The sequence below is a fragment of the Streptopelia decaocto genome, assembly GCF_964273445.1.
Source record: "Streptopelia decaocto genome assembly, chromosome: 13".
Taxonomy (NCBI): Eukaryota; Metazoa; Chordata; class Aves; order Columbiformes; family Columbidae; genus Streptopelia; species Streptopelia decaocto.
The window spans coordinates 4,910,401-4,934,807 of record NC_138668.1 but is presented as its reverse complement, the minus strand read 5'-3'; the positions used below and the strand labels follow the sequence as shown (position 1 = coordinate 4,934,807).

At 55.8% G+C, this 24,407-nt stretch overlaps 2 protein-coding genes across 2 annotated transcripts in view; one reads left to right on the top strand and one right to left on the bottom strand.

The window, feature by feature from the left end:
* The window catches only part of SLC5A10 (solute carrier family 5 member 10), a gene marked incomplete at its 3' end in the record, with an annotated part of 37,554 nt that overhangs the window by 198 nt on the left and 12,949 nt on the right, over positions 1-24,407 (bottom strand). Inside the window, exons 8-13 of the mRNA XM_082064604.1 lie at positions 22,068-22,203; positions 4,033-4,140; positions 3,485-3,635; positions 1,260-1,428; positions 415-630; positions 157-238 (exon numbers count right to left, since the gene is read on the bottom strand). Coding sequence (XP_081920730.1) covers positions 157-238; positions 415-630; positions 1,260-1,428; positions 3,485-3,635; positions 4,033-4,140; positions 22,068-22,203 — 862 coding nt within the window. The remainder of the gene's footprint in view (positions 1-156; positions 239-414; positions 631-1,259; positions 1,429-3,484; positions 3,636-4,032; positions 4,141-22,067; positions 22,204-24,407) is intronic.
* FAM83G (family with sequence similarity 83 member G) lies at positions 7,624-24,394 on the top strand (the record flags this gene model as incomplete). Its single annotated transcript, XM_082064603.1, has 5 exons — positions 7,624-8,118; positions 14,298-14,465; positions 18,006-18,130; positions 19,047-20,493; positions 23,975-24,394. The coding sequence occupies 5 exons, from the start codon at positions 7,624-7,626 to the stop codon at positions 24,392-24,394; spliced, it is 2,655 nt and encodes an 884-aa protein (XP_081920729.1).

Genomic DNA, 24,407 nt, shown 5'->3' with positions numbered 1-24,407 from the left:
AGGGAGCCATGGGGACCGGCCACATCCAGGCAGGTCGCACAGCTCTGGGGAAACTGAGGCACGGGGTATCCATGCTGTCCCGATGCCCATTACAGGCAGGGAGAGGGGGACACTGAAGATGTGACCCCTGCCAGACACCCCCAAGAACACACTCACCATTAGGGGGTCCCTGGGATGTGCCGTCCATGGAGGGTTGGGGCAGCTCCCATGAGAGGGTCCACCAGGTGAGATCCTTTAGCTGGAAACCAGGGTGAGATTTGGTGAGAAAACACCTCTGGGACAGACACCCCCATACGGATCCCCTGGCCGAGGTTGGGGTGCAGCTGAGTGACACCCACATCCATGGCTGAGGGGGTCCGGTGGGTGGGCACAGTCAGGGGTGCTGGGGTGGGGGGTCCCAGGTGCCCCGCTCACCTGGGCCAGGGGTGGTGGGGAGGTCAGCAGGCTGCCCCCCACCACGATGGCACCCGTGATGGTGCAGAGCAGCACAGCGAAGTGCAGGTAGTGGATGTCAGCCAGAACGCGGGGCCGCAGGTCGGGGACGCCACAGCGGGGCGGGGGGTGAGCCAGCTCCAGCCCCATCCTGGCCATTCCCAGCACCAGCCCCACCATCAGCCCCCAGAAAGCTCCCTGCAAAGGAAAGATCCAGAGTCAGAAGAGTTACCCTGTGCAGGTGGAAAACCCCCCAGGGAGCTGCTCCCTCCAGCCAGCCCTGGGAGAGGGTCAAGCAGCTGCTGCACATTTATAGAATCACAGAATCTTTTTGGTGGGAAAAGACCCTCAGGATCATCAAGTCCAACCGTTAACCCACCCCTGACACTGCCCCATGTCCCTGAGAACCTCATCTCTGCATCTGCTCAACCCCTCCAGGGATGGTGACTCCACCACTGCCCTGGGCAGCCTGTTCCAATGCCCGACAGCCCTTTGGGGAAGAAATTGTTCCTAATAACCAATTTAAATTGTTCATTGGGAAAGAAACCCATACCTTGGCCAGTCAAGCCCTGGCCCAAACTTGCACCCCCTCCACAGGGGATGTCTCCTGCCTGCCCCATCAGCCATGCCACACTTGGTGCACATGCACAGTGGCACCTGCTTCCTCCTCCTCTTTGCACCAGCGGCCCACCAGCTCCCCGGAGAAACACCAGTCAGACTCGGTTCCTCTCCCCAAACCCTCCAGCACCACCTCCCAGCCTCCTGAGTCCCACTGTGTCCCTGGAGCAGGGCACCCAAGCTGTCTCCAGGGCCACCCAGCGTTGTACCTGCTCATTAGCTCGGGGCCAGAAGACAGCCAGAATGAAGACAGCGGTGACAGGAGGAGCCAGGTAGCTGGTGACAGCCTGGATGTAGATGTAGAGCTGGCCACCACTGGAGCTCTGCAGGATGGGGATCCAGACCACGCTGAGGGCCACCAGCACCACCGTCACCACCCTGCGAGCGGCAGTGACACGGTGAGAGGTCCCCGGGTCCAGGGTTGGGTTCCAGCACTGGCAGATGCAGGCAGGTCAGCAGGAGGATGCTCGGCACCAGGTAACGTCCCCATGGCCACCGAGGGTGACAGTTATGCCAGTGCCGGCTCCATCTCAGGTGGGCAAGTACTCCCCAGGATCCTGCCCAGCCGGGGGGCTGCTGAGTTGGGGAAACACTGGGCAATGGGAACTTTTGCTATGAAAGCCTCCAGCCGCCAAGACTGGGTGCTCTGGGCAGGTTTAGGTGATGCCCTCAGCCTAAAGCAGTCAGCTGAGAGCTGAGGACATACGCTGAGCTTCCCCGTGCTCAGCTCCCCCCGGCCAGGCTGCAACAGAGGGGTGTGTTTGTCGCCCGTCCCCATCCTCACCCAAAGCCCTGCTGTGCCCTGCAGCATCACCCTCCTCCAAAGCAAGAGGCGTTGACCAAACTCCAGTTTTTCAGGCCCAATCTGAGCAGGCAGGCTGGGCAGGACACGTCCCGAAAGCTGCCATATTTATAGCTTAGCTCAGCTTGTTTACAGCTCTGCAGAATTACCTATGTCTCCATCTGCTCATCTCAAAAAGCAGAAGGAAGAAAAAATAAAATAAAAAAGCAATGAAAGCATCTTTAGATGGAGTCCCCCCACCTGCCTGGCAAGCTAGAAAGAGGACGCAGCCTCAAAACACACACCCTGACCCAAGGGGTGGGAGAAAACCCCATATTCCATATGTCTTTAAGACACAGACGATGCTAAAAGGTCATGGGAAAAATAGAGTGTCTGAGTGTGGTGGGGAGCTGGGGGTGCCAGGTGGCTGTAGAGCCCCAGCACAAGATGCTGTGGGGTTCTGGGGTGATTTGGGGAGGATGGGGTGTTCTCACCACTGTGCCATCGCCTCAACACAGAGCACACAGCGAACACCAGTGGGGATTTCCAGCCACCAGCATGGCTGTGGCTGCAGCTCACACCCCTCGGCCCCAGCTCTCTCCAGTCCCACCAGTAAATCCCTTCCCTCCCCATGCGGAGCCAGATGGGGCACACGGAGGGTGGCCAAGACCCACCGATGGCTGCTCAGAAGCAACCATGAGCCACATGTCCCTGCGCTGGCAGGTAGGAAAACCTCAAACTTGCAGCTTAAAGAGCTTTCTTTTTTCATCTCCAGAACATTTATCATTTGCTATGTTCCCGTGGGGCCGTACGGCGGCGGCAGTTCACAGCGCCCTGCGCCCACAAACCGCCCGATGCACGAACGAACCGCCAGGGATCGACGGCAGCAGCGACTCCTGCCCTGGGCAGGCAAGGCCCTTCGCAAACACTCATTAACCACCCTCACGAAAGCTCTGCGGTGTTATTACACCCCTTGTCACTGAAGCCAGTGTCAGGGCGGGGTGAGGCCCCAAGACAAGCACCCCGGTTCCTCTGGTGGAGCTGTGCGAGGCTGCGGTTCCCTGGGATGGATGCCCATCCCCCTCCCACCCTCCGGAGATGGAGGGTGCCAAGAAATAGCTGCTCTCGGAGCCGCCGGACCAGCCAACCCTCCCCACAGCCCCAGCGCAGCCCAGCCAAAGCCCTGACCCAGATTCTCTCCTTGTCATTGTCACTCCCCGTGTGCCCCAGCACCACACCGGGGCATTCCCCAGCGCTGACTCTGCCGCCCCGAGCATGGCACTGCAGGTGGGTTCCTGGTCCCCCTGGGAGCAGCTGGGGCGTGTGTGGGCAGCGCTGCCCTTTGCCACCCGGTGACGGTCCCCTGGGCACTTGGCCTGTGACCTTGGCAGGGAGCAGCCATCGGCTTCCCCCAGGGAACAGGCTGGAGGCGGTGAGGAAGAGCCCTGCCCCTCCAAACGCCCCGAACACCCTGTCTGCCTTTCCAGCACTTTCATACATCAAATAATCCCAGGGCTTGTTTTCCTTTCATAAACAGGGCTGAGCACAGGCACTTTGCAGGCTTCCAGGCACCAAAGGCAGATCACAAAGGGCTGGACCAGCCCCACCGGTCTCCCCGAAACCCACGGTCTCCCCGAAACACTCCTTTCCCACCTGCCCACCAAGAGCAGCTCTCGCTCGCCGGCCCCCGGCCTCAGCTTCCTCCAGATGTCCATGGTGAAGAGGGTGCTGCTGCTGTTGAATATGGAGGTCAGGGACGACATGAGCGCGGCCATCATCACGGCGATCATCAGCCCCCGCAGGCCTGTGGAGGAGAGAGAACATCAGGGAGCAGCTGAACTGGGGGCAGTGATGGGATGGGGTGTGGTGAGATGGGGAGGGATGGGGTAGGATGGGATAACCCGGTTACTTTGCCTGAGGGTAATGCCTTCCCCTCCTCAGGCACACACTGGGATCTCCCCTGGAGCAAAGACGGGGTTTGGGGACACCCAGCTGCACCCTGAGATGCCCTGGGGTCACCCAAATCTCCTGACCTCGTTTCCACAATTACCTATGGGCCTGCATGGGCTGTTTCATGCACAAACCCAGCCCCCAGACCATCCACAGGGTCCCCCCCAACATCCAAGCCATGACGGGCTGCACAGGCAGCCCCGGTGTGCAGCAAACACCGGTGGAAATGGAAGTGGCCCCACCCCACCTACCGCTGGGCATCAGCTCCACCACCAGCTTGGGGTAGGCGATGTTGGAGCAGCCCACAGCGGCCCCACACACGCGGGTGCACTCCTCAGGGTCCACGCAGCCCACAGCGTCTAGGGAACAAAAGTAGGTGACATGGCAGGACCCACATTAGGGGCAGGCTGACCCAAAGTCCCCTCCCTGCCCCAGCATCCCCTCCTATTAGGCTGGATATCAGCCCTTCACTACAGCCACATTTACAGCCAGCAACAGCTGCCCCGGGGGGGGTCTCCAGAGCCAGGACAGGCTCCCCCCAGGTCCTGGGGACATGACTGGAGGTGCTACCTGTTCCCACGCACAAGGCCAGGTGGGTTCATTGCAGCAATTACCCGGCATGGGCAGCACCCGGGACACGCTGGGCGGCTCACCAGGACCGTCAACGCCCAACAGCTTCCATGTCTCAACGAGCGCTGAACCCTTTTTAAAATTTTAATTGTTATGCTCATAAAATATTGAAATGGATGGAAATTAATGTCAGGCATAAATATGGATGGGCTGCCCAGTTCTGCATCCTCCCACCCAGGAGCACGGGGAGTCACACGGGTGATCCCCACGCACAACCAGGAGCATCGTCCCAGTGCTCCTGTGTGGTGACCCCCACCAAAACGGGGTACAGCCCCTGGCCAGCCCCCAGCACCAGTGGCTAGGGAAGGCAAATACCAGCTGGTGACACCCCAGGGTGTCAGCAAAGGAGTGAGGGGTGCAATGGGGTGCAGGCAGCAGACTGCAGGCAACGCTCAGCACTAAAACAGCCCAGCACTACGAAAAGCCCAGCCTGGGCTGCCTTTCCCCAGGATCAGAGTTGGTGCCAGGGCCCCAGTGACTCTGTCCTCCAGCAGCTGTGAGTAAAGCTGTCATCATCACTCGGTGCCTCAGTTTCCCTCTGTCTAAAACACCACGTTGTGTGAGGCTCCATGCAAATGGCTGGCAGCCGGTGGGTGGAAGATGCTTCAGAGGGCAAAGCAGCGTCTGGGTGTTACAGCCCAACCGAAACACCTGCCCCAGGGCTCAGCTCTGCCACCGAACCGCTCGGTGGGACCCGGCAGCGTGCGGGAAGCAGGAGCCAAACCCATGGAGAGCAGTCGGAGCCCCCGAGCTGGGAGCAGAGCCCAGTGTTGCTCCCCACTGCCTCGTTTTGTCATTAGATCCCTCTGTTAGAGTTAGGAAATTAATTAGCTTGTAATTAATGCTTCCATCTGCAGCCAGGAGGAGCCAGCCCCAGTGCCGTGTCTGCGCCAGGTGCTGCCTGTCCGGCTGGGTCAGCCCGGGGCGACCAAGCGAGGACGTCCGCAACGGTGGGGACCGACCCGCTGGGCCACAGGGGTGCTGAGCTCTGTCACCCTTGCTGTCCCAGCAAAGTGGCCACCACCGCTTGCTCAACAGGACTGGGATTTCACCCAAAATACCCGGTTTTGCCTCCAACACGCTCAGCCTCTGCTGCACCCCTCACTGCCCATGTCGTGGTGTGGAGGTGATGTCCCACCACCAGGAAACCCCCGCGGGGTCAGCGCAGCTTTTCCATGTAGTCATCAGCTCCATCTGGAAAACCACCTGAGCCCATTTTCAGTGGGAGCCAAACGCTTCCTCCCTCCGTGCCCTGATCCCAACACACGGTTGTCACATCCCCGCATCCCCCTTCCCCGCTGCCACCTCCTGCACACCACAGACCGGAGCTGGGCACAATGTGATGCACAATTTCATACCGGGAGGTGGGCAGGGGGGTGATTTTATCAGCCTCTACTGTGCACTTGCGTAAACCCTTTAGCTCCAACGCAAAGGGAGAAAAGCCACTGTTTCCTCTCGGCAGCCCAAATTCCTCCCGAACCCTCCCTGAGCTTGACCCTTTGCCACACCACGAGTCCTGGACAGGGATGGGGCAGCCGGGATGCTGCGTGGCCACCATGTCTGCGCCGAGGAGCACTTTGGTGGCCGAGCACCCGGACAGACAGGTGACTTTGCCTGCGGAGCCTGACTCAAGCTGGGCTCATTTCCACGGCTGCGAATCCAGCTGAGCTGCTCCAGCGCCAGGGAGCGAGACGCAGCCCCTGGCGCTTCCCTTTCTTTTTTTTTTTGCATAGGTGCAAGAACCTGACCTTGATTCTTGAAATTCATCTCTATCTGAGTTTCTAAGTATAAAGCTCTGTGGTTCTGGCTTGGAAGCACCAACTGATTAATCCAGGGTGGGGGGTTTTTGCCCATTATTAACACAATCTGCCATAGCAAGGTCAAGTGCTGTGACAATGTCCCTGCTGCAAATCTTGTGCCAAAGAAGAGGAAGGTTTGGGAAGAGGATGGGTTAGAATAAGAACAGACTGTTTTCAGTTGGAAGGAACCTACAATGATCTCCAGTCCAACTGCCTAACCACTTCAGGGCTGACCAAAAGTTAAATCATGTTATTAATGACATTGTCCAAATGCCTCTGAAATACCAACGGGCTTGGGGCATCAAGCATCTCCCCAGGAAGCCTCTTCCAGTATTTGACATACCTCTTGGTAAATAAACATTTCTTCATGTCCAGTGTAAACCCCCTGGTGCAGCTTTGAGCCATTATGGCAGCTCCAACCTGGTGCTGCCCCCAGGACCCACCTGGGCTCTGAGCTCCCGCAGCAGCATGAGGGTCCTTGTGCTCGGCACAGGAGGGGTTAACCATGATCCAGAGCTGCTTTCCTGGAAAATACTGGCTTACCAGGGAGAGACTTTAGGGAAGAGACCTTTTTTTCTTATGCCAAACACTCAAAACCCCTCCCCAGCCACCCACTGACCTCCCACATGGTCCCGGGGGACCCCCGGGGTCGGGGCGGAGGTGTGAGGCCAACATCAGCCGAAAGAGTTAAGGTGCAGCAGGGCTGGGAATGCGTGGAGGCAGCATGTGATGGCAGGTGGGGCAGGGCGGAGCCATGATTCACTCTTTTGCTTTTCCTCTTTTCACTTCTTGCTCTTACCTGTCCGGCCCGGCACTGTGTGTGCTGGCAGGAGCCCGAAATAACCGACCAGGGCAATGCACGAGAGGCTGATGGAGACGCTCGCTGCCGCAAAACCCACCAGCTGACCCGGTTCTCCAGAAACGATAACCCGGGACAGCGTCTGGCCTGAGAAATCCTGCTTTTCTCTGCTCCCTATTAAGCCTTTTTGTTTGTTCGTTTGTTTTCCACTTTTTCTTTTATCCGGTATTATTGTTGTCTTGAAAGAGTGGAGGATGAGAAGAGCGTGGAGCCGGAGGTAGAGGACCTTCCCGGTGGTGTGTGCCTGCCCGGGGCCATCTCTGCCCCGCAGCCCCAGCTGTGGGAAGCTCCAGGTTTTCCTCGCTGGCAGAGCCGGGAGCAAGTGAGAAACCGAATCCTCCTCCCCGGCCAAGAAGAGCTCCAGCGTGGCAGGAGCCGGTGGAGAAAGGAGCAGAACGTTTCCCCAGCTGCGCATCGAGCTGGGGAGGGCAAAGCCAAGCAAATAGTGTGTTTAAAGACTAGGGAATAATTGATTCCTTATTTATTGTTGACGTCCGGTGCTTACTGGAGGTACAGAGCTCCCTTGGGAGAGGGCACCGGTGTGCACGGTCACCATGGCTTTCTCCCAGGTGCAGTGCCTGGACGACAGCCACGTCAACTGGAGGTCCAGCGAGTCCAAACCCGAGTTCTTCTACAGTGAGGAGCAACGCCTGGCCCTGGAGGCACTGGCCTCCCGTGGCCCTGATGCCTTCTATGAGGTCCTGAAGAAGGAGAACATCAGGGATTTTCTCTCTGAGCTGGAGCTAAAGAAGATCCTGGACACTCTGGAAACGTACGACCCCGGCTCTGAGTACATCCCACGTCACGGCAGCAGCGCGGGGGACAACGAAGGTGACCACAACAGCCAAGGGGATGAGCAGGACGTGGCCCCCTCCCTGGAGTACTGGCCCCAGCGGTCCGACCGCTCCATCCCGCAGCTGGACCTGGGCTGGCCCGAGACCATTGCCTACCGTGGTGTCACCCGTGCCACCGTCTACATGCAGCCACCCATCGAGGGGCAAGCGCACATCAAGGAGGTGGTGAGGAAGATGATCTGCCAGGCTCAGAAGGTGAGGTGTGCCGCGGGGACAGGGCAGGATTTGGCCCAGGCTGTCCTGCCAAGGACAGATTCTAACGTCCAGCTCAGCCAGGCAATCCCCATCCTGCAGGAAGCTCTGTCTGAGCAAAGGCATCAGGGTCAAGCGCTTGGGTTTTTCCATGTTTGTGCAGTGTAATCGATATTTGGGGATCGGGTTTTGCTGAGGATGCTCTTAGCCTGGTCCAACGTTCCCTGGAGCAATGTGGCCCTTCCCATGATCCGCACGGCAGCATCATTAATCCTAGGGTCCCTACGGGGCTGTGGGGAAAACCACCGCGGAGAAAAATGGGTTGACCTGCTTCCCAGCTGCAAGCCCATGGTCCCAGGCACCTCACAGTTGGTATTTCCAGAGCTCCGTGTGACTGCATGCGGCAACACGCAGGAACCGGAGGAGCCAAATTCAGCCCTGGGGCAAAGCAGCCAAAGCTACCAGTCTGATGCTGACATGTAACGAGGGTCAAGCTTGGCCTGCACTCACTGCAGTGCTCCAAGGTGGCCTCATCCTGGCTTTAAGAGGAAAAGGATGAGCTGATGTGCAGGACAAAGCTGGGGAGATGCCAAAGGGATTTGGGTTGAGGCTTGTCCTCCCTGTGGCATCAAAGCAAGGAGAAAGGAGGTGGGGTGCAGGAGCGATGGAGTCAGGCTGGTGTCATGGGCAGGAGAAGCAGGGAAGGAGGGAGATGTGGCATGTGTTGAAGGCCAGAAGTGATACTTCCCAGTGACCCAGTCCCAGCTGGGAAGCACAGGAGGCGTCAGTATCTGCTAGTTTTGTGGTGCTTTGAAGCCCTTCGAGCTCTGTGTGTCCACTCCTTTGAGAAATCCAGCTCCAAGGGAGAAGCATCCCAACCCCAGGGATGCTCCAGCAGGAAAACAGGGAGACCCTTGCCAGGGTGGCCATGGAGCAGGGGGAGACAGGTGAGGATGTGTTATGTCTGCCTGGCTCCAGGGATGGTCCTGGGGCTGGAAGATCCTGGCAGGAGGGAGGGAAGCCTGGTGGCACATAGTCTCCAGAGCATCTCCAGGACCAAGGGCTGTGGGTCTGAGCACAAGAAGCTCCAGCTCAGGCAGGAAAACTGATATCCTGACATGTCTGAGGCTCACAGGGATGGCTGATGCCATCTCTGGCCACTATCACCTTGCAAAAACTGATGTGACCTGTCCTTATCTGCAACATTTCCCCCACCAAAGGGCTTTGCAGTGAGCAAAGGGAAGGGAAGGCTGAAGCCCCTTGGGATGGAGGATGGGAGAACTCACCCACTACAAATGTCTCATTGTTGGGTCTTTCCAGCTGCCTCTGACCTGGGCTTGCAGCTCCTGCCTGGCTTTGCCTACTCACCGCTTCCCACCTGCCCCCACACCGACAGCATCTCCTGAGTCATCCCACCACCTCCTGCTCAGCAGAGCGGCGGGTGAGTCAGGCAGCTGCCAGGCCCCGCTGTCGGCACCGTCCCCACCTCTCCCCGAAGCGTCTCCAAGCCGCAGGGACGGGGCCGCGGTTGATGCCGCTGTGCTTGTCACCGGTACCTTGATGCCACGTGAGCAGGACTGGGCTCTGCTTCCTGGTCCAGGTGGTCCCTTGCTGGTGGGATGAGATGTGGTGACACCACTGGTGACGTGCAGGAGCCTGCTTGGCTGTTGTGGCATCCCAGAAAACATAGACATGGGTGTGTAACTTCAAACTTGCAGTCTGCGGGGCTTCCAGAACCCCCATCTCCTATACGAGGTTACGCAGCTGGGCCCAGGTGACCACTGGTGTGGGTGCTCCTAAGCATGGGGACACTGGGCTAGACCCCCCTCCTCTGCACCCAGAGCTTTCAGCCGAGGCTTAAGGTCTTCATGGCAGCTCAGAGGTGAAAGGGTTCAACTGAGGAAGCCAAGATGGGACAAAGGAACAGTCCAGCTGCCACCCCGTCAGATGTCACATAGGCTGGCCATGTGGCACATCCTTTCTGCAGTGTTCCTGCGGAGATCCCAGATGAATTGTCCCATCCCACCAGGCAATACCCGTGCTGTTCATCCTCCCGTGAAGGAGCTCGGGAGAGCGTCAGTGCCGCATCCCAGAGCCTGACCCTTGCTCCAGCCGTTGTCAAAGCCACTCGGTCAGGAATACTCCCAGGTGCCAAGCACCAAACGTTGCCACGCGGGTTTGCTGTCCTGTGGCTGGAAGACCAAAGTTCACCCGACAGACGGCCCAGACAAGGAAAGTTCAGAGCCCGTGTGAGCACTGCTGACGCTGGAAAGGCTCCCAGCAGCTCAGAGCTGGGGTGAGGAAGCCAAGAGCTGGGATGCGAAGCCCCTTTGATGGTGCAGATGAACCTACTTGCCTGCAGGATCAAGGCCAAACGCTGCTGAGTTCAGAGCTTTGCTCTGCGGAGAGGCAAACCCAGGCGAGCCGGAACAGGGGATGCAAATAATCTCCTGCTCTTTCTCGGAATAAATGGAAGCCAAGAGAGGCAGGATCCTGTAGCCATGTCCCTGCTCTCCCAGCAAATCCTCATCTTCATGGGCAACAAACAGAGGTGGTCAGGGACATGGGGCTTCACCCTGGAGACCTTCACCAGGTCCGGGCATGGCACGGCTGTCTCCATCTTGATGCAGATCCCCTAGGGCTGCAAAGCTCATGGGAGGGGTGGGGAGGCACCTCTTCCTCCTCTCTTCTTTAGATTTCTTTGGATTTTGGGTCAATCTGACCAGAAACCAGAGCAGGCTGAAAACACTGACCTTGGCCAAAAGCCAGTGGGGACAGCAGTGATTCTGACCTCTTCTCTGCACTTGAGGTTCCAGGCTGGGATTGTGGTGACATAATTATCCTGAGCAACTTCCAGCAAAGGTTGGGAGGTTCTATTAATTACTGTTTACAAAACCTTCTGCCATTCCTGGATGAAAGGGGTGACAGGGGAGAGCAATTATTAACGTTACTTGTCCCACCTCTCCCTCATCCCAACGCGCTTCCTCTAATTGTGCCTTGGTACCTCCCTAATTTATTGAATGCCCACGTGGTGCGCCCCAAATGTCATTATCTGATGACTCAGAGTGAGCTAATAAAGAGCTGTAATTTCCTCTATAAAACATGATCCTGCAGTTTACGTGCTCATCCAAGCTGTTCAGTAGGATCCCAACATTGTTTGCTCGGTGTCCGAGGGGATGTGATGCTCGACACTCCTCATGGGGTTGGGACCCCGCACCAAAACATCTGCTGCATCCAGCGGACCTTGGCAGCTCCTGGGCAAAAAAAACATCCCCTGCTTGGGTGCTGGGAGCTGTAGATTCAGGATTGGTCCTCTCTGTGCCCTCCAGATGAACAGCAAAGGGATGGCAAAGCTCCTGAGATGATGCAGCAGCAAAGGGGTTTTGGGAAGAGACGCAACTCTCCTGCTGCCAGGAACCATCCCAGCACTGAGCACGAGGTTAGAGGTGACAGAGGAATCAAGCTCGCTCCCCTCAGCAGGACAGCAGGGTTTGCTCCAGACACTCCCATTCCCTGGGCTGGGGAGCAAACAGCACACAGGATTTCACTTCTCCAGAGCAGACCAACCTCCATTCTTTGCAGATTAAACCCCACACCTGGGTTTGGCCTGGACCCAACTGGTCGCAGCTCAGGTTCAAGCACAGGCAGCCCAGCAGCAGATTTCATCCCCATGGTCCCCGGACAGTCACAGCACCGGGAGCGCTGCCAGCACCACTCTTACTCTCCCCAGCCCATTTCGTGCCAGGACAGCGCGTTGGCAAGATGGTGTGAGATCCTGGTGACAAACGGAGGCCAAGCCTGCCCTGCAGGCAAGACGCGGCAGGGAGGGAAGCAGAAGCATTGAGAAGCGACAAGATGCACCAGCCCAACAGGAGGAATCGGGTTGAAAATGTGGGCATTTTCAGCACGCTGCCTGCTTGCCATCCCCCACCGTGAGCAGTGCTGGGGGGGGTGGACATCACCGTGCCCTGCTCGCATCCCTGCAAAGCATCTTCCCATCTTCAGAGCCATGGCAGCGAGCCGAGGCCTTGGGAATGCCAGGACCACAGTGAGAAAACACCTTTTTCCTCCCAAAACAGAAGCAATACTATTGTCATTGCCACTTTATAAGCGCTCAAACGCCACTGGAGAAAATGCAGTGCACAGGCAAAGTGACATGACCATGGCCACAGGTAGCGTCGGTGTCAGAGACATGAGGAAAGTGTCTGACACCAAACCCACCTTCTCCAGCTGGGGAGACACCGTCCCAGCGCAGGTTTCCCTCACCCAACACTCGCAGCAGACAGCACAGCTCCTCCCCAGTTGTTGCAAAGAGAAAAGCCAAGCCCTGAGCTTTAGGAGTAGCTTTGAACCTGTCTCACTTTACATTGCCGGCGAGACAAGCGCAACCCCAGCTGGACGGCCCATGCAAAGTGATACCCAGTTTTCTGCCTCAATTTCCCCGCCAGGACATCGAGGACATGCAAAACACATAAGCAGTTGCACAAGGAAACGAGGATTTATCCTTTCATGACAAGGGCTGTTGAGAGGCTCTCAGGTGAGGATAAAAGGAAATTTGGCTAAAATCAAGTGGCACAGCCACGAAATCCCCTCTCACTCGGCTCACTGGCACCTCCCGAAATGCCTGTGTGTGGCCAGGGTTAGGGAGGTCGAGGAAGCACCAGAACCAACATGGGCTGGGGCTCCCCACGCAGCCTCGCTCCTTGCCCTATTGCCTGCAGAAAAGGAAGAGCCGACAGTGTCATCATGCACAATCCTCTTCCTAATTAAAGCTCTCCACCTCCTGTGGCCCAAAACTAATTAAAAGGCAGCTTGATGCTTTGAGAACCCTGGTCTGAACGTGCCTGAGTGTACAAGTGCCTGATACCATTCTAATCCCTTCTCTCCCAAGGAAGGAGCATCCCGGGGCCCCCCTGTGTCCTCCTGGAGGGGCAAAGGACCAAGAGCCCCCATCTCCCCCAACAAAGGAACAGCCACAAACATGGTAGCACTGACGAGTTTCCAAGCATGGGACAATGACATGGTGACACGCCAGTGCCCTGAGGACAAGCCGCTTTCCTGCGTGGCTGTTGCCACCCTGTGCAGGACGAGGGGAGGCAGACAGGGCTGCGCTACCCGATTGCTACCCAGGGATTGCACCGAGATGCTCAGCTGCCTGCAGCCCCTCTGCCACACACGTCTGTGCACCGCTGCTGCTCACCACTGTGCCCTGGGCGATGCCACCTCTGGGAAGGCAAATCCACGGGCGTGGAGTGAACTTTGGTGCCCAGAGAGCCATCCCAGCAAAACCCCAGTGCAGCTGGACACGGCACAGACACATCTTTCTATCACACACGGGACTCTCCCCAGCTTCACCACAGCAGCAAATTCCCTGGGTGCAAAGGCAGCTCTGGCTTGCAGAGAACAGTGACACTGCCTTGTGACAAACCTGCTGTCACTGTACAGGGTGCTGGTACCATCGTCCAGGCTCCCAGGCATGCAGTGAGACCAATAAAGTGATCCACAGCCCTGATAACAAAACCACGAACCGTCCCCAGTGCTCTGCTTCGGGCCCAGAGTGCAGAGCCGACCTTGAACCCAACCACATCGCCAGCAGCAGCAGCCTGGACTTGGAACACCAGCCAGTTGCAGGCACTGGGAGCTGCAAACTCCCACCTGCTTTTAAGCAACCTTGTCAGCTCACACCCTAGCCTGTTTTTTAAAAAGGTATTAAAAGTCATTTCAGCTCCTGAATGCATCCCAGGGGTGTCCAGATACTTTCTACCAAGCTTATAGTCACTTCTAGCTTTTTTTTTAATGCTTTTTCTCTCAACACAAGCATGCATAATAACCCCACAGACAGCAGACACCCTGTGCAACGTGCCCTCGGACAGACAGACACATCCTTACATCACAGGTTTCTCCTTCTGGTGCTCCCCGCGATGGGTCTGCAGCAAAGAAACATCAAACTTCTCAGCGAGAAACTGGTCTCTGAAATGTGTGGAGCTTGTTAGAGGCAAGAAAGGTAGATACTCCCTGAGAAATCCCTTTGTCACAAGTATATTGTGTTACAGGCCACCATAGAAGACCAAACCTGTAGTGACAGCAGAGGAACAGGACAGGAGGCTCCTGCTTTCCATCAGCTACACCCCAGGGTTGTCACCTGGCCATGCCACCCATACTCATGTCTCTTCTCTCTCTAGGTCATCGCGGTAGTCATGGACATGTTCACCGACGTAGACATCTTCAAGGACCTCCTGGACGCGGGTTTCAAGAGGAAAGTGGGAGTCTACATCATTTTGGATGAGACCAACGTGAAGCACTTCCTCCAGATGTGCGAGCGAGCCCACATGCATGCTGGACACTTGAAGGTACGGGTGACCCAAAGGGACTGGGTGACCTCTTCCAATGCAGGGAGATAATCAGAGCTACCAGCCCTGCTCCCTCCTCTCTTGGGAGCATCACAGCCCCAAAACTTTTGGCAGTACGAGATGAATTAAGTCAATTTTCCATGTAGCCAAAGCTGAAGGTCATGCCCAAACTCAGAAGCAGCAGAACAGAGGTGAAAAGTGAGAGATGGGGACACAAATTTCAACCCAGCAAAGCTGGATGCAGAAACCCCAGGGGGGCTTCAAGTACCAGCCGGGGTTGGTTTGGGTGTACATGGGGTTCAGGGAGCTGAAGGGCACCACAAAGCCCAGGGCAAACCTCCATTCTCAGCCCTTGCTGGTGAATAAGACTGCAAAAGGGATAGTGCAAGAGGCAGGATGCTCTGCTAGGGCTGGGTTGTCACCAGCCCCAAGTACAGGACTGGCAGGAGCAACCACCAGCCGGTTCTCTTGCTTTCAGGCTTTCTTGCAAGTCAGAGGCTGGAATTAAAAAACTAGGTTTTCCCCTTTCCTGGGTCCTTCACCCCAGCACGAAGCCAGGAGCGGAGCAGGGAGCTGCCTGTGGCCCCGGCAGCTGCCAAGGGTGCCCTCACTGGGCAGCGCACCAGTGGGACCGATCCGCCCGCACACACCGTGTTCACCCACCGTGCACAAATCCTGTTTGAAAAGAGGGAAGATAAAGCAGCACAGAGGATGCCCAGCAGCACAGCAGCTTGGGCCCCAGCCCAAAGTGTCCAAAAAGTCCTTACACATCTCTGTGCATGTGGGGAGTGCAGCAGAGATCACTTTGCATGGTGTTCATGCAAAGGTGGAGGAGCTTGAAGAGGCAGAGGAGGGGACTGGGGGTTATATCAGCCTCAGGAGTGAGGACCCTTGTTCTGGACAGAGCCCTGTGCTCACTGCTGGGCACAACCCTCCAATCACCAGTGACAGATGCAAACATGCTGGAGCAGCCCAGCAATTTAAATGCGGGGCTTGCAGACACCCCTCTCCCGGCTGTGCTTCACCCGCTGCCTGCGAGTCGCTCGGCCTCGCCTGTTGCTTGGCAGAAAAGTGATGTTTCTGCACCTGACGTCACCCGGCCACGCACGTCAGCTGCCAAAGGGCTGGCGGGGATGCCCATGCCCAGGCAAGCTCACCAAAATTTGCTTACGGTGAGGGCAAACTCCCGGCTGAGCAGGAACACGTAGGAGCCACGACACCCTCAGCACTGGGCTGGGACACGGGGAAATTAGGGACCCCCTTCCCAGGGAGCCAAAAGCATCAGCCAGCCAAGCATCACACCTTCCCCAGCTAACAAACCTGCCAGCCCTGCTTAATTGCTGCTCACAACAATTAAAGCAGACTCAGCTGAGCTTTGACCCATGTCCAAACTGGTATCCTGCAGACTGCTGCTGCTCCGAGACCAGAAAAGCCAGAGCTGACGCACACCGGTGTTTTAATGCAACCCGGTGGAAGGACTGGAAAAGCAGGAGAACATCTGCAGAGCTCGGCAACACGTCTAGAAGTTGGGATTTGCCACATATTGCAGCCAATTTGCTGGCATGGGACACAGGAGGCAGTGAGGAAACTAGGGCAGTGTCTGGGAGCTGCTGCTTCGTTAGCCGGGAGATGCTAACGAAACATCGTTATCTCAGTGCCTTCCACGCTTCACAATTAGCAAGCCGGCTCGGGCAAGACGGTCGCTTTGTTGAGCAACGGCGAGTGTTTGTGGAGTGATTCAGCCCGTCCCGGGCTCGGCAGGCGGCCACGGCGCCGGGCGCTCGCTCGCTGCACGCTCGTCTTGGGAGAGATTAAATAAACAGATCTTACCTAACAGCAGCAACACGCCAGGAGCGAGGAGGCAGGGAAAGGGAACCAGCACCCTGATTTTAGGGAGATGCGGTCCCTGGGGTGTTACCTGAGAAAAACCCACGGCTGCTTTGTGCCGTTGTGTGAAAGTTTGGTTTGGAACGGGAAAGATCGGTGTCCTGGGGGAGCTGTGAGTCAGGAACCCCATGCTGGCGATGGGTAGAGGGCTCAGCCTTGGGTGCAAGTGTCACCCAGCAGCTGCCGGTGTGATCCCCGCTCCCTGGAAAGCCACGTGTGTAGGAACAACATGGGACATGGATGGGAATTGTCACCCCAACCTCCTTGCCAGCCGCCCCTAGTGCTGGCCACTACCGGGCACTGGGGTGCTCAGCACTGGATTCCCCCCAGCCACGCCAGGCAAAAAGCTGAATGCTAGAAAATACAAAAAAAGCACCAAAAATCCCACAAAACCAAACAAAAAAACCCACAACAAAAAGCAAGCGCACTTTTCCATTTAGTGTGTAAAAATTCCCTGGAAACCCAGCTGGGAAAGCCTTTGCTTTTGCACCATGCTAAAACCAGAACTGAATCCTGTCCCTCCTACAAGGCTTGCAGGAGTGGGGACCAGGGGTGCCCAAACTCAGCTTGCACCCCAGCTTAGGGCTGTGCTGGGTCATGGGCTACAGGGCGAGGGGAGACCCCAGGGAAGCAGATAAGGAATGCTGGAGGTAGGGAAGACAAATACTTTTCATGCTTTTTAAAAACAAGACAAAACCACAAATAAGAAAACCAGCCATGGAAGGTATGACCTAGTGACAACACGGTGCATTTAGCAACGGCGTTGCCAACATCCCAGCAAGAACAAGAGGAATGCAGGTGTTTTCATGAGAAAATATTTTCTCCTCACCCCGGGGAGACCATTTGCAGTGAAAGATGCTATCTGCTCCACTGCAAAAATGTGCTGGTGCCCTCCAGAAAACAAAATACAGAGGCATGAGCCAGACTGAAGATAAAAGTCACTTTCTCAAAGCCTGGGCTGCTGCTCCATGCCCCGGCTCCCTGCTCGGGGAAATGTCTCACTCCTCAGCCACCTCCGCAGGGACACACCGTGGGATGAACCCTGTTGGCCCACGTCTCCCGGTTTCGTTTCCCAAGGGTGAAAAGATGTTGCAGATGTTGCCCCACTGTTTTTCTCTTCCTCCCCCCCCCCACTCACCATTAAAAACATGGGGAGATGCTCAAATTTCGGAGCACAGAGAGGGGGTAGCCAGGTGGAGGGCAAGCCCACTGCCATCAGGTCCACATGCACTGTCCTGGCGTGACCAGCTCCCCCTAAAAACCCTTCTTTGTACATCTCCTGCTGGGTCAGAGGTGGAGAATCACCTCTCCCATGGTGACATTTGCACAGATTGCAGGAGATGGAAAGTTTGGCAGCAGCGTCACACGGCGCTCACCCACGGACGTGGGCAGCGCTGAGTTCAAGAGGTAAAAAACTCTGCCCAACACACGGGCAAAGTGGGAAATTCTTGAAGCCAAGTCCTTGGTTCACTGGGTGGCCCTGAGCAAACTATTTTATCTTCCTATCACTGTGGCCTCCCATGAGCCGGCCTTGAAGGACATTTCCCAGTGCTCGGAGGGGCCACGGAGCATCCTCAGGTGTTGGTGAAGGTGTGACAATGCTCTGCAGACCAGCCGTTTGCTTCTGCTCACACCTCTGCCTTTGCTTTGCAGAACCTGCGAGTCCGGAGCACGGGGGGGACAGAGTTTTTCACACGTTCAGCCACCAAGTTCAAAGGGGTTTTGGCCCAGAAGTTCATGTTTGTGGATGGGGACCGAGCCATGTGTGGATCCTACAGGTAATCAGCAGCGTCTTCCTTGCCCACCCCACAAAGGTGTTGGTCAAAGACCAACATGGACCCATGTGGTCCAAGTCCTGGTCTCTGCCCAGCCTGGCCACAAGGCTCCATCTCAGACTTGCTCCTCTCCTCCTAACCTGGGACATCATAGAATCATTCAATAGTTTGGGCTGGAAGGGAACTTCAAAGGTCACCTAGTCCACCCCCCTGCAATGAGCAGGGACATCTTTAACTAGATGATTTTGCAAGGCCTTAGCCTGAGATTTGGAGTGGGACCAAGGGGCCCCCAGCAACCCATGGGCAGGTCTAGGACACCTCTCCTCCTTCTCAGAGGTGGTGGGACACCACGTACTTGTGCCATGGATGCAATGATGATAGCAGATAGCGCCGAGCACAAGGCACCAAACCATGGCCAGTCCTTGCTCTCATGCTGACCTCAGGTTTTCCAGTTAAACTTTTCCTACCCCAGGTGTTGTCCAATTTGTCCAAATGAAAACTTGCTTTGATAGAAACAGCTGACTCTCAATAAGCTTTTCAGCTCTAAAAGACAAGTTTCATAAACATGGAACTGAAACATTTCCTACTTTCTGGCCACAACAAAAATCATACATTTACGGGTCTCTTTTCTTAACTAACCTAAACTGAGAAAGGAAAAGTGACCAACACTAAAGTGAAAAACTAACTGGCCCACAGCAAATACCTTTTATTTTGACTTCAAGTTCCATGTCATCAAGACTTCAACCCTTCATTCCAATTTAGGACAAGAGCTTTTCCTTCAATCTCATTATTATTAATGTTTACAGCGAGATCATGTCCCTACCAGCACCATCGATCCCCTGGGGAAAGCCAGTGCTGGGGAGAGGTGTGTTATTTCCCAGCAAGTGCTCAGAGAATTTCCAACACATTTCTGTTCCAGCTTCACCTGGTCTGCAGCCAGGACAGATCGAAACGTCATCACAGTCCTCTCGGGCCAAGTGGTGGAGGCGTTCGACAAGCAGTTCCAGGAGCTCTACCTCATGTCCAAGGGAGTGAGCCTCAAGTCCATCTCCATGGGTGAAGAGCCTGAACCCGAGCCCGTAACACTGCCCTCTGTCGTGCCAGTGACCCCCGCCAATGCTGTGGTGAAGAAGCTGATCAACCCTAAATATGCCCTGGTGAAGGCCAAGAGTGCTGACCAGATCAGCAAGACTTCATCCGAGAACCAGGATAAAAACCAGAAGACGGACAACAAAGGCAAAGGCCTGCCCGAAGGCCAGGCAGGTGACAGACATGGTGACACAGCAGACCTCTCCCTCCTCATCCACCCTGGCCTCCTCAACCTGGAGAAAGCCAACATGTTTGACTATCTGCCCACCTGGGTCGAGCCTGACCCCGAGCCCGGGAGCGAAGTCTTGGGCTACATCAACATTATTGACCCCAACATAAAGAACGTGAAGCTCTCACAGATGAACCGCATCAAAGTCTGCGATGTCTCCCAGGCCAGCGCCCAGCACCGGCAGATGCTGAAGAACAGGGAGATGGAGATGAAGAAAAACTCCGATCAAGAGCCACCTCTGATGTCTCCCTGCCAAAGACAGACCTCGCAGACCCCCATGGAAGCTCCTGCAGCCCCTGCTACCAGCCCCATTGAAGGCACCAGCTGGACAATGAAGCAGACAGGCATGTTTGCCACTTCACCATTGGGCCACCACTTGAAGCCACCAGAGGAGACACCGGAGGACATCAAGCCCCTGGTTCCAAAGCCAAGGACAATTCCCGTTGGTGTTCTCATGACCAAAGTCATTACACCCTGTGACAGCAACACTGCCCCAGAGGGTGACACACAACCACCACTGGCCAACCACACGGGCATGAAGCAGGAACTGGAAGAGAACTCCAAAGGAGCTTCAATGGAGACCTGCCATGTCCAGCCAGACCGACCAGTGGCAGGGCCACAGGAGGACAAAGGGCCACCCTGTGCCCACAATGGGGTGGGAGAAGAGGAGGAAGAGGAGGAAGAGGAGTACATCACTCTCAGTGACCAGGAGAGCTACTCCAGCAGCTCTGCTGACCACAGCTACCGCCGCTCCAATGCTTCCTCCATCTCAGATGAATATTTTGAGGTGAGGGATCGCTACGGGCCACTCCGGCGAACCAACTCGGACGTCACCCACAATGGGGAGATCCTTCCCATCCAGAGGAAGCTCAGTGACCCTCACATCAGCCGGGGCACCTTCCTCAGCCCTCTGGGAAGCCTCCCATCCCTGAAGCACGTCCGCGTGGAGGACATGACCAAGAGGAGGAGCAACGCCGTGGAGATTAGGTGTGTGCTGCCACGCACCGTCCTGGATGGCAACAGCTCCTACCCCAGCAGTGCCACACAGGTAGGACTTTTTACTATAAAACTTCTTTATGTTCCTCCACCCTACGAAGCCTGCAAACCTGGAGGTGACCCAGCCAGCCAGCTCAGCCAAGGTGTGGTTTCAGCCCTAAGTTTTGGTGTCACGTCCTAGATGCCAAGATCAGACTCCTCATATAGGAGAATAACAGCCTACACACGGCAATGGTAGGAGTCACCCAAGAGGTGCTCTTGGTTGGGAAGGTCGTGGCCAAGTCACAGCTCTTGGTGTCTGGGAGTGCAATGGGAACGTCTGGTAAAAGGCAGGTTATTGGGAATTAAAGATTATCTCATGGCCCCGTCCCACAGCCCATCAGTGGTGGCATCATGCCCAGCCAGGGACAGACTGCGCATGCAGGCGTGTCCTTTTCAGGCTTGTTTTCTAGCTCCTCACAAAACTGATTAGCATCAAAGTAAAAGCACTCGGACACGTAATTAGGCAGAGCAAGACGGTGGAGAAACAGGGATGGCAACCTCTGTGGGCAAACATTGCAGTCAGCAGCTTCGTGGATGATCCACGAGTGATGCCAGACCTCATCACCCCATGGGGTGCATGTTAGCACCCCACTACGAAACACGGGGTGCACACCGGCACCCCCGCCATGGCAGGAGCATCACCCCATCTGGGCAGAGGGATTGCAGGGTCAATCCTCTGTTTTTCCACCCAAACACTGCAGCCTCTTACACCATCACCAAACATTTTGGTTTCTCCACACCCGCTGTTTTCAGAACATTCAAACCCTCCAGGGCTGAATCAGCAGCTGAAATCAGTGAAGCCATTTGAGGTTACCCTAGCTGAGCATCTAATCTCTATTTACAGGGATTTAAATTTACTAGCCCAGAGTCCACTTGCTTCTCCCTTCCCAACTGGTGACACAGAGCTTAGAGCAGGGTTTTAATCATCACACATGAAATATCCCTTTCGCGTCCTGCAGAGCTGCACAGGGTGAGGAGCACCAAGCCCTTTGATGCTTTGTGACCCAGGTACCTGCGTGCCACCTTGCTGAGAGTAGTAGGTGTTCCTGCAATAACTTGTTGTGGCCCTTTGATGAAAGGCAGATAATTAATACACCATCAGGGTTAGGAAAGCCAGCGCTCAGCTGGTGGAAATGTGCAGAGAGTTGTTTCAAAAAAATAAACCAAAGCAATTCTTGATTAACTCTCTAGAAACCTCAGCTCTGACAGGAACCACCATCAACACCCACCAAACATTTTTATTCTGGGTCCACATTTCTCATGTGCTGGCCCAGAGCTGAGCATAGCCCAAAATGCAGGTGGAGGCTCACTCAGGGCAAACATGTTTTCAATCACATCGAGAACACAACATCCAAGTCACCCCTGGAGCACTGTCCTGCCGAAATACATGAAGCAGTCCTGCTCACACCAGTTGCACGGTTCATAGAGTACAGGAGAGTTGTTTGACGCACAGTGAGCACAAGGAGAGCACTGGGGACATGAAGGTCCTCTCCTGTCCCTCTCCCTCCCGCAGAGCCCCCAGAACAGAGGTTTCCAGACAAATCCCCACCCTATCAGCTCTGCGTCCACACGGCAGGGCCTTACCTGGGTACAGGACCCTGCTGATCATCCCTGGCATGATGATGATGAATAAGGGCAGCATCTTCAGGTAGCTGGCCAAGATGGAGCCGGCTTTGGCGTGACTCAGGCTCTTAGCAGAGAGCGACCTCTGGACTATGACCTGTGGGAGAGCAGCCACCAACATCTCCTGTTCCACAGCAGCCTTCTCCTTGCTAAACTGCATCCTGAGCATCTCCAAATGCTGGAGCCACCAGGTATCAGGCCCAAAGGCAGCTCTCAAAAGCAGCATAGATGTGTACCCAACCCACGGGCTGGGTTTCTCTCCAGACCAGCAACGGGTTGGTGTTGTGCCATAGCACCACAAAAGCCCAGTGCAACCACAGCAGCATGTCCTGCTGCCAGGATCAACCCTTCCCCACCACCATCCTCTCCCTTCTTGTCCCTTCTATTCAATTTCCTCCCCAAAGAGTGACCACAATGAAATGGACACCACGTCCAGCCTCCTCCCACCACAGCTCTACCAGCCAAACTGGCCAAACCATCAGACCTCAAAGCTCTGGCCAAGCTGTGTCCATTCACAATACAGCCAGCCCTTGGGCTTTGAGACAATCACTCTTCAACAGGTATCATCTGTAGGAAATGATGGCTATAAAAGAGCTCAGGCTCTCCCCAGAGGCTTACAGAGAACTGCTCAGCATCTGGCAGGATCTGGTCACTTTTGAGCAAACCCTGGCTCATGCCACTGGTGGGCAGGATGGACAGGGTGCTGGTTCCTGGGATGGGATGCTCGGGGAACCTGTGGTTTAACTTTTGCCCAAGAGTCAGAGTCAGGAGCCACAGAACCCACCATCCAGCTGAGGCACCATGTGCACCACACCAGGCACGCCATTACCTCCAAGGGAGAGGAGCTAAATCACCCTTAGCCCTTCCCACCTGAAGACATCTCAGACCTTAACACTGATTTTAAGCAAAATAATTAAATCAATCTAGCATTACCTAAGCTAAACTGCTTTAATGGAACCCTCTTGGTCAAAGCAGGAGGTGTCTTAAGGACCAGAGAGGCCATTGGGATACTGGGACTAAACCACTGAACCCCGAGATGATGCCAGCAGCACGGTGGAGATGCAGCGCAGGCAGCACAGGGGGTCGCAGCAGCGGCAGGGCAGGTCTGTGCAGCCTCCCGGCTCGTCCTGCCATCAGCACCTGTGCTCGCCAGATCCCATCTCACCTGGGTACATCTGCACAGGGTGCAATCACACCTCCCGATTGCGGTGCAGACACACCCAAAGAGGAAGATAAATATCTGGTGACCACAGCTGTGTGTTAAGGCCTTACCCAGTCCAGAATTAAGTTTAATGGTGCTTAGACCCAATCCAAACTAATCAGAGCCACCCCCGCAGCGGTGTTGCAGCTCACTGTTGTCTGCTGATCCCACCTCCTCTCCCAACCCTCCATCCTTTCATCTAATCTCGGTAGCCATCTAATCCCACAGGTTGGGTCTGGATGACTGAACACTCTTTGGGCCTGAAATTAACGCTTAGATAATTAAAATGGGTGTTCAGGCTGCTGCTGGAGAGAAAGTGTTGAGATGCTGCTGGCGTCCTTGGTCCTGGATCTCCGGGCAGCAATGACTTGGCTCGGGACAAGCTCTGGGCTGCCGGGGCTGCTCGGGAAGCAGCTGCTGAGATGTTCTGATGTGCAGGACAGTGCGTTGCCAAAGCAAGAAATTGGAGGAGCAGCACTGGTTAAGACGAGGCAGTTTTGAGCTGCCACCAGTCTCAGAATAATTTGGGCAAGGCAGTATGCCAGGTGCTGGAAGGATTTGTCCACAAGGATCAAGTCCACAGTGCAGACACATGAAGGGGTGTCCTTGTAGGGCCACAGCACCCTTACACCAGCAGTAACTCTTCTCTTTGCTCTTTAACAAACAGGGGACGCACATCTACCGCTACCAATCCAGGAACCCCGTGGGCAGAGAACAAGGAAAGGAGGTCTCCTGCTCCCCCACGCACGAGAAACACCTTGGGGCCACCAAATACAGAGGGGATGGAGCCGAACCCAAAAAGACCGTTGCAGGCAGCCAGCCTTACTGGCAGAGCAAAGCCTTCAGCCCCAGCAAGCCCACCCAGCCCGGCCACCTCCCCCCAGGCAACCCCAAAGCATCAAGCAAACGCTTAACCTCCCTGCCAGAAAGCCAGAAGACAACGGAGGAGATGAGGACACCCCTCGGCATCCCTCTCTCCAAACTGTCGCAGTCCAAGCACCTCAAGAACAGGGTTGCAGGAAACACAGGTGCTTCTATTGACTCCAAAAAGAAGCCCCCTGAGACCACCGGCCAGAAGGACCACTAGGCACTGATGCAGG